The 10162-nt window shown below is 43.0% G+C and overlaps 1 protein-coding gene across 1 annotated transcript; it reads right to left on the bottom strand.

Moving 5' to 3' along the window:
• Positions 1–8946: 8946 nt before the first annotated feature.
• Positions 8947–9921, bottom strand: LOC135700119 (leucine-rich repeat-containing protein egg-6-like). The gene is made up of 2 exons (XM_065220515.1): positions 9865–9921; positions 8947–9805 (listed from the first exon to the last, which is right to left on the bottom strand). Exons 1-2 carry the CDS (start codon positions 9885–9887, stop codon positions 8968–8970), a joined length of 861 nt encoding a protein of 286 aa, XP_065076587.1. The 5' UTR covers positions 9888–9921; the 3' UTR covers positions 8947–8967.
• Between the last annotated feature and the right edge of the window lie 241 nt (positions 9922–10162).

The raw sequence follows: 10162 nt of genomic DNA, 5'->3' as shown, positions 1-10162 counted from the left end.
GACCTGGTGAAAATGATGATTTGGTTTTACTCATCACAGAGAGAACCATTTGTACATCTACGGCAAAAACATCCATGTTTACGACGTCGCTTGGCACATCACGGACGGCTCGCTCAATTTCTGCTTGCGATGGGGAGTCATTCGAGAAGACGCTTAAGAAGTGCCTAGCAAATAGGCTGCATTTGTCCTCAGTTGTCAATGCTACGTCATTCCCGAGAAACATTTTTGACGGCAGTCCAGTTTCCTTCCTCTTCGTATTCACAAACGACCAGAATCCCTTGGGGTGGCATTGCAGATTATGTTGAGTACGAATTACATACCTCTTGTAAAGAAGCTTGTTGTAGTGGCGATAATCATTGCTGGCAATTGAAAAATTTCGCTTGGTAAGGGTACATCGTCGATGAGTGAGAGCACGGAGAGCTCTAGATCGCACTCGTTTCACGTTGCGGAGAGTAGCGTTAGACCAAGGCGGTTTTCTTGGAGGTTGGCACTTCGGTACTGAAGCACAAACACAGTCGCGCAAAAGGCTATTATAGCGAGCGGCTGCTGTATCGATATCAAGGTCATTCAACACGTTCCAGTTGATCCGGGACAAGGAACGTCTCAGCAAACGGAAATCGGTCTTCCAGAAATTGAGCCAAGTGGCAGTCATGGTTTCATCAAAACGAATTTGAGATCCGTTCGCGATAGATATATCCAAAGCAGGGTGGAAATTGTCAAGAGGAACGATGACATCAGGCGCTTCAACGACGACACAGTCCAGAAGTGCACTTTCGCTAACAAAAACCAAGTCAAGAAAACGAGACTGGAAATTGGGAACAAGGTTTATCTGGCTCAGTCCATGAAAAGCCGTGCCGTCAACAAGCAAGCGGCTGGCAGGAGTAGTTGAAGATGCAATCGGATCTGGAAACGCATAACCCTGGCCTGAGGGTGACCAGCTAAGCCCAAGCTGATTAAAATTACCAAGCAGAAGAAGCACATTCGTTATATCACCCATGGACGATGCAAATTCTGTAGCATCCAGATGAAGCTGCATTGTGGTGCATTTTTTTTTTTTATTAAAGAGATTTTTAGCCTTATGCTAGTTCATCTCTAACATTGTGGTGCAGTCATGTCGACGTTCAGGGGGAATATACACCGCTCCAATGAGGATGTCCCGCGAAGTGAGGTTGACCTTAACCCAAACCGCTTCAATTGTAGTAAATAGTTCGTTGGAGATTACGCAGGAGGCGAATTCGTTGGAAACAGCGATGCGCACACCACCACCGCGAGTACGAATGCTGTTGGATGAATTACGGTCTAATCTGTAGACAGTAAAAGAGTCACCAAACAGTTGCACTGAATTGATCCTCGCATCGAGCCAAGTTTCCGTGAATACATAAACGTCATATTCCCCGTCAAGCGCAGCCAGATAAACATCGTCCAATTTAGTGATGAGCCCCCTGGTGTTCTGATAGTAGACACGTAAACCGCTAGAGGGTTCGGTGCGAGCCGTGTCAATGATAACTTGTCCAGGATCCGCACGAGAGAACGGTGAACTATCAGGCAGCGAAAGATCACCTGACGTAGAAAGGCTCGAAGTGGTGGCCATAAGCGAAGATGAACTGAAACGAAGTGGCGGATCAACAGTTGAATTCACATGGACGAGTTCATACTTGCCGTAAACGAGTGGTTGGAAGACCCCTTCACCAGGCCCGCACACAAGGCCGGGACGGCTGCAGGTCGCTGGCGGGAATGTCTCGACTGTGGCGGGGGGCTCGGGGGCTTCTGGTATGGTGGGGCTGGTATACTGTTAATGTTATCTTCAGACCACAATTGTCGAGGAGCAGACATATACAATGGCACTCTGGAAACCAAGAATTTTTCAGACAGAGCAGTTGTTGCTTGCTGATTATACTTGCCTACAGTTGGAGTTTGGAAGACCCCCTCTCCTAACTCAAACGCAGGGCTGGGACGACTGTTGAACGCTGGCAGCATAGGCTCGACTGCGATGATAGGGTCAGGGGCTTCCACAAGGCTAGTTGCAAGTGTGCGTCCGAGTGTCGAGTTGAATAAAGCAGGTTGTGCTTTTATCGGAAATGATCGGCTGTAGGCATAATACATTTCAGGAAGTGGATTGTTCGAAATAATGTCTTACTTGCCTGAGATAGGGTTTTGGAAGACCCCTTCATCAAATCCAAACACAGGACAGGGACGGCTGGAGGTCGCTGGCAGGAATAACTCGACTGTGATGGATGAATTAGGGGCTTCCATAACACATATGGCAGGCGTGCGTCCCGGTGTCCAACATGGGTCAATCACGAAGGAGTTCATTGTTGAAGTTCAACTAGAAGTGATAATCGTTTCAGGGACGGAATTATTCAGAAAGCGATCATACTTGCCTGCGGTTGGATTTTGGAAGACCCCGTTTCCGGACTTAAACACAGGACCGGGACGACTGCAGGTCGATGGCAGGAGAGGCTCGACTGTGATGAGGGGATCAGGGGCTTCCAAAATGCTAGTGGCAAGTGAGCGTCCCGGTAATCGGTTGATAAAAATGTGGTGTTGAGGTTCAAGTTCCTGACCCGGCAATATCACTCCGTCATAGATGATTGATGACTGGAATTGGCGGACTTTGGAGTTGTTTGCGGTATGTTTATTTGTAACAATCCTTGAGGCTTCCAAAAATTTTCGACTCTGCGGTTGTCCACGAATTTACGAAAAAGCATTCTTTTGGGCCATGTAGAGGACGAAAGAGCTTTCGACGTCAAATCTGCTGAGACACCGACTTTGAAAGAAATGAAAGACATGGTGCTGACGTCTTTGTTCTTTGAAACCAGTCGGATAACTTCAACATCGTCGGTTGACAAACGATTTTTGGCCAGCTCACCAATTTGCTCAGGAGTCACATCACGAGAAATCCGAGATAGGTAAATCCAAAACTTTTCCACCGGGGCAGGCACAGTGAAGTGGCCTAGGCTTGGAGATACAGATTTACCAGTAGCACGCATTAGGTTTGGTACATTATTGTCCTTTCTTGGAAATAACCGCTAGCTTCCTATGGTTCTTGACATAAAACCAGACCGTCTGGAGGAAACTGGAGTGATGGAAGCAGTATTGGTCAGCTTCGTGAAATTGGACCGAATTTCAATTTTCAAGTCCTCCAGAATCTCTTGTTTTAATTTCCCCAGCAACTCCGTATGAGTACTCAGCTGTTTCTCCAGACCAGCATCATATGCAGCCTTTATAAAGGGTGATACGGTCAAAATTTGGTCAAGGGAAAACGCGTGTAAATCGGTGAAATCGTTTATTTAAAAAATCAAATTAAATTTCTTTTTCAAGTTCAATTAGTATAAAATTCAGGAAAAATATTCAGTTAGGCTTCCGCTTTTCCAAATCCGAATTGCCGGGCCTTACACTTGACCCCTGCCATCAGATTTTGTACAGCCACCTTGTCCACCTTCTTCGCCGCAGAAAGCCAGTTTGCCTTGAACTGCTGCTCGCCCTTAGCAGTTTTTTTGGTCTTCTTTAGGTTCCGCTTGACAATAGCCCAGTATTTCTCAATTGGGCGGAGCTCTGGCGTGTTGGGAGGGTTCTTGTCCTTGGGAACCACCTGCACGTTGTTGGCGGCGTACCACTCCATGGCCTTTTTACCGTAATGGCAAGATGCCAAATCCGGCCAAAACAGTACGGAACAACCGTGTTTCTTCAGGAAAGGCAGCAGACGTTTATTCAAACACTCTTTCACGTAAATTTCTTGGTTGACAGTCCCGGAAGCTATGAAAATGCTGCTTTTCAAGCCACAGGTACAGATGGCTTGCCAAACCAGATATTTCTTTGCGAACTTTGACAGTTTCATGTGCTTGAAAACATCTGCTACCTTTCCCCTTCCTTTTGCCGTATAAAACTCCTGTCCCGGAAGCTGCTTGTAGTCGGCTTTGACGTAGATTTTGTCGTCCATTACCACGCAGTCAAACTTCGTCAGCATCGTCGTGTACAGCCTCCGGGATCGCGCTTTGGCCGTCGTATTTTGTTTATCATCGCGATTTGGAGTCACTACCTTCTTGTAAGTCGATAGTCCGGCTCGTTTTTTGGCTCGATGCACGGTTGTAGACGATACACCCAGCTTATTTGCGGCATCTCGGAGAGAGAGGTTAGGGTTTCGCTTGAAACTACCGGCAACTCTCTTTGTCGTCTCAGCGGCTTCCGGTTTTCGATTTCCCCCCGATCCAGACTTCCTGGCTGTCGACAAACGTTCCCCAAACACTTTAATTACATTTGTAACGGTTGATTTGGCAACTTTTAGCGATTTTGCCAACTTTGCGTGCGAGTAGCTCGGATTTTCGCGATGCGCGAGCAAAATTTTGATACGCTGCTCTTCTTGCTTGGACGGCATTTTGACAACTGAAGAGTGAATTCCAAAATCAAAATAGGAGCAACATTCTACACACACACACACACACCTTCAAAATGAGGGGTGTTCAGGATATTGACCAAATTTTGACCGTATCACCCTTTATTCCTACTATGCAGAATGTCTGACATTATGCTCGCACAAAATTTACACATCCAGAATAATTGCCTGTTCCGGTCAACTTCATCCAACAGTTCACTTGGCAAGTGACAGGCAATGGTTTTTTCATGGATGTCATTGGCGCAAGCATGGCAAATTACACTCATTTTGCAGGAACAAGACGGCACTGCAAAAATCACTGGAAAGCAATGAAATTTCAAGGTAGCGCAATACAACGGTAGAGCCCAGACGACAGCAATGCGCCAAAATGTATACAGCAATTATTCCACAAGCACAGGAAAAGCTCGAAAGTTTCACAATTTTGCTGGTAGATGGCGCTTCGGAAAAAAAATCGCGTGGGGTGTGCTTTGGAATATGTACGTAAACAAAGCAAAAATGTTTCACATTCACTATACCACGAAAACACAACACACCGAGTGAAATTCACTAAAACCGAAAGCAGTAGCACAAAAACTAACGAGCGGACAACGAACTTACAACAACATAAAATGCGACGATAATATGCGAGAAAAAAAACACGGCGGTAAACATTACTAACAGTGTTGTCAGATATGTTGATAGAATATTACAGTCTTCAACATGATTTGTTCTCGAATTATGTGTACATCGTACAGCGTAATATTTGGAACGGAATGACTAATGAGCAGCAATTTTTATGTAATATTCAACAACTTTTTTCTGTATTCGTCAGATGTGGTATGTGTCTCCAGTGGGATGCCTTGACCACTTATCATTTTCAACATCTACTAACTAGACGTGAAAAAAAACTGGCATCGAAATGTCGTGGCTTGCTCAATGCTTCAGTGGCGTCACCATGACAAATGCAAGCACATTCCCAACTAAAAGATTATATGCGATGAATGTGATTGTGCGTGTTATGTCTGCTTGTCTGTGGTGTTAGGATAATGCTGCTGAAAAGTAAAATAAATTGATTAAGTAATTGGATCAATATAGCATATGCATGAAGATAATTTATGGATAGTCCGAAAGTAACTTGCGAAAAGGAAGTCACGATAATATAGATCTGTAGACGTTTTAACTAAGAGCTGAAAATAAATTATGTTGGTATCAAATACGTTCTGCTATTGTCCTATAAGGACCTGGTTAACTTTCTGTACATTCTTAATTAATTTCTATTTAGTTTATCAATTCGTATTATAAAATTGTAGTTTTTTTGTTGCGCTTCAACAAAACTTTAAAAACACGAATTATTAAGAGTCACCCTAGGGACAATACAGGAGTCTTTACGCTTTGAATCCGAAGGAAGAAGAATACTAAAAAAATAATAATAGTAAAGTAAAAAGAACAAGATGAGGCACGGTATAGTCCACTATTTATCTAAGAGGACAGAATGTAAAGTTCAAAAATAAAAGATTTTAAATTTTCTGCTTGGCACTTCGCAAAATCTTTGAATTTACGGACTAAATCAAATTTGAAGGTTGCTTGTGTTACAAGTAAATCTACTTATACAAATAAAATAACCGAATTATTTAAATTTCTATTGAGGTAAAGGATGATGCCACCGGTTACTGGGTTGACGAGATTCTATTTGTGTCGGAAAAAAAGCAACATCTATAGGAATATGAAAAATAATCACCGAACTCGGTTATATTGAAGATGTGCCAAATAGTCAGACTCGTGTCCTACTACCTTTTCAAAAGTTTGGAAGATAATTAATTGATAGAACATAAATTCGCAGTTAGGATAAAAATATTCAAAAATCTAAATGTTCTATAAAGCCCTAATGAACTTTAATATGTAAAATTAATCAATCTGATATTTTCATGCATCATCCATCGTTCTTGGAGCACTGCTATGCTTCAATACGCTTCTGCTTCCAGCATGCGAAGATGAATTGAGATGGTCACGAACACGCACATAACTCACGCACACGATTATGTTTCGCTCTAGAGGAAAAAATCATCTTAGAAAAATCGTCTCTTCTAGCAAAGATTTACCTTTCCGGTGAAGTGAAAGTATAGAACAATGTCCGCCACATTTCACGCACGGTCTGACGCTTGCTTATGATTTTTTACCATAGGAGTAAAGAGCTCGCCGTCTACACTAATTCCTACGCTGCTCCCATGCGATTCAGCCACGCTCGATTCATTAAGCGCACTGTGCTATCCTAATCGAGCGAAAGAGACAACTCTATTGTTTTTATATTTACAAAGCCGCTTATCGATTGTCAAGTCTTTAATCATTGGATTTGTATGGCTGATGAATACAAAGTCAGAACAATTTGAACCTATCCATAGTTTTATGTGAACATCGTGACAGTCTTCATAAATAGTGATTTGCAATAGCATCATCAAGGTAACTAACCGGGCTGGAATAGTATTGTTATTCACCAGTTGTATTCTCGTTACGAAATATACGCTCCAGTGCAACGAAAAATATTTACACAGGCCATGTAAAGTTTATCAAGGCGTTTCTGGTGTAATAAGTCAAGATAGTAAATTTGGGGAAAAATGTCTAAAAATCTATTTCTTAATTGTTTTTTAAAGGATCGTATCTGCTTTTGTAAACAATGCATTTGATCGTTGGTTTGGCGTAACTGGTAGCTCACCCACGGTAGTGTTAGCGCGTGGGGGAGCTACCAGTTAAGTCAAATCGACGAGCAAATGCATTGTTTTCAAAAGCATATACGTCCATTTGAAAGCAGAAATCGAGATATCATTCATACAGGGTAGGAAGCATGAATCGCGGATTGCATAATTTTACGCAACGCTCTGTAAAATATCCCCTCCAACTGGTTTCACTCAGTGTTGTCAAAAAATAATGATTCAAATACTTCGTTTGAATACCGATACTACCGAAACGATTAAAAAGATATTCGCTCAAATGTAAAGTCACTCGCAGTAAACACAAAATTGCGGGTTGCCAAACCTTGCTGACAAAATAACTTTGTTGGCCGTGCAACCAGATTTACTGTTATTCTCTCCGCGCGTATCTTATGAAAAATCGTCTCTGATCAGTACCACATAAACAGTGACATCTGTTGCAATATTACACTTTGAATCATGGCTTATTGAAGAAAGATCGGACGAATGCTGCATAATGGATGAGGACATGATATCAAAGAGAAGAATCTGACGTTAAATCTTCTAAAAAAGCTTTAAGTTAAAGCTTCTAAATTTTGGAATTTATTTTCCTCCAATCGCGTGGCGTCAATCGAGAATGCTAATTGGATTTCATGAAAACTTTACAGCATTTCCCAATCCGAGTCAGATTGAAAAGTTTCAATCAAGTGCCTCTTCTAGACAGCCAGCACCGATTTTTGTCCATTTGGTTTTTCTTTGTTTTCATCAAAGCCTATTTTAAAAGCGACTTCTTGATCTGATTTTCATGAATGCAGCCTCTAACATCAAAGTAAAGTAAGGACATTTCTTTCCGGCAAGACAGACAAAAACATCTTCCTCTGGCTTTCGGCTGAAAACCCCGACTTTCGTTTCACAGAAAACTAATATCCGACTTCAGTCGTCTCGAGCATTTAAAATTGTCGTTCGCTTCTGGGATTGGATTGAAGGTGGGCTGAAAGTTTCCAATCAATATCGTTCTGAAGATTTCCTTTTCAGGTGAAATCGATAAAAGGCAAACCGATCACCCATGTGAGAATTTTAATGAATAGCTTTCCACACTTCCATCACCTTGGTCTCAAAGCAACAAAAGGTCCCCAGGTGGTGGTGGGAAGGATGCTCATGGGGGACCGACCGGCCGATGTTTGATAAATGAGACGGAGCTTGGTCGTTTAACCAGGATATCCTAACTGACATGTTTACCCAAGCTCCGGAGGGAAGGGAGGACGGGTGAAGGTCGACAGACAATCGCCTTTCCCGTAGGATATTGAATTAATTTGTGGGAAGGGAAGGGGGAGACCCGAAGGCTTAAGATGATTTTGCATGAGATGTAGGTATGTTTAATTGCAATCAACCCACCTGGTGATGCATGTTGAGATTGGTCTTCCTCCTGGTGCTTATGTATGTGGTGCATGTGTTAACTCGATGCAGATGCGATACTTCATCGATTCCTGTGTGGGAGAAATGAATTTTGATGATATTAGAAAGGACCCTGGACTGTTATGTGGTACTACTTCTGCTGCTACTACTACTACGGAACGCTTTGTGACAAATTTAACGATCTAGAACATGTTTTGCGAAAGGCTTTAATCCGTTATCCGATCGGGATTCCATGAACGCAGGCTGGAGGTGAGCTCAAACCATCTGGTAAATGCGCTAGTTATAGAATTTTTTAGGTACAAACAGAAACAGGAAAAAGCAGTTGCAAGAAGGAATTGAAGCATGAATAATAAACGGCTATCCACACTATAAAAGTATGGCAAACAAATTCGCTATTTCTCTTTGTAATAACATAACCCCAAATAGTAATAATAAATCATCGATTGTTTATTTCCAAATTCATAAGCTGACAAACATCCACCTTATCGCTTTATCTCATTCGCATCCAATCGCATCGACCCTAACGCTTCCACTCTCGTTGCAAACCGTCACCGGCAAGTAGCTCAACGTTTCCACTCCATTACCATTCAAAACCCGCAGCGTACTTTCCAACCACTCACAGTTCCACTTGTTCAGATACAAATCCACCCGTGTCAGCTTGTTGTGCTCCGGAGCGGGGAACCCCCCGATCCGAAGCAGATGATTCTGAGAAACGTACAACCGCTGCAAACTATCCGCCTTCAAATTGGTCAGATCCAACGTCGTCAGGTCATTTCCATGCAGGAAAAGCTCCTCCAGGCCCGGCAGGTTCAGTTCCTTCGTCAAACTAACCGAATGGATATTATTGTGGCCCAAGTTCACCTTCCTCAGCGAGTTCAATCCATCTAGCTGGCTCAGATCCACCTGCTCGATTTCGTTTTCGCACAAATCCAGCACAACCAATGCCTTCAGGCGGTGGACATTGACCGGAACGGATCGCAAATGCCCTTCGATATCGAGCACTTCAAGGTTGAAATTGTCTTCTGGGTTGATCTGCACATCAGCCGTGTCCGTTCGAAGAACGGTGAAAGATTTGAGCGTCGGCTTGACGAAGACCTTGGGGGCGAAACCGTCCAGGATGGAAAGCTCCTTGGTTGAGTCTGGGACGTTGGCTGCCAGTTGCGGTGAAAAGTCCTCAACGGTGCAATTGTCCAGATGGATGATGGGTTCTTCTGGAAAGACGGTGCTGGGGTCGAGTGTAAGCCCTTCGATGTGACATGCTTGATCTTGGTCCTGCCTTGAACAGGTTAAAGTTGAAGGCGGTGGAGCGGTTGATACAATCACTATAATCAAACTGTTCAGGCGAAAATTTAGGATTTACATTGATTTGTACTACGTTCTTGATATTCTCACCTTAAAACAACCAGTTGTGTCATACTGATTGCGACTTGCACAAGTTTAGCACCGTTGTTATCAAGCAATCGTCGTAGACTGTCGCTTGCGTTGAGACTTGTTTTCAACCGAATGGTAATTAATTCATTGAGTAATAGCGTGGTGTATACGTCACCGCAATGGAAATTTTAGTTCCTTCCAGTTTGAAGCGGGTTGTAATCGAAATAGGTTGCCATAGCTCTTATAACAGGGGGTTTTCGATTAGCTGCAATGTACAGAAGTGGAAGTGGCAGGATTTAATTTAATTTTACGACGTTGA

Source organism: Ochlerotatus camptorhynchus, unplaced genomic scaffold (genome assembly GCF_037179485.1).
Source record: "Ochlerotatus camptorhynchus isolate MF236.1 unplaced genomic scaffold, CSIRO-AGI_Acam_v1.1 ptg000129l, whole genome shotgun sequence".
Classification (NCBI taxonomy): domain Eukaryota; kingdom Metazoa; phylum Arthropoda; class Insecta; order Diptera; family Culicidae; genus Ochlerotatus; species Ochlerotatus camptorhynchus.
This window is presented reverse-complemented; position numbering and strand designations above follow the sequence as displayed.

What these genes read in the sequence shown, in the direction of transcription:
- LOC135700119 (XM_065220515.1), bottom strand. Translation starts at nt 9,887, where the DNA reads ATGACACAACTGGTTGTTTTAAG. An exon ending in ACACAACTGGTTGTTTTAAG is followed by an intron (nt 9,806 to 9,864) that starts GTGAGAATATCA and finishes TCGCCTGAACAG; the next exon opens with TTTGATTATAGTGATTGTAT.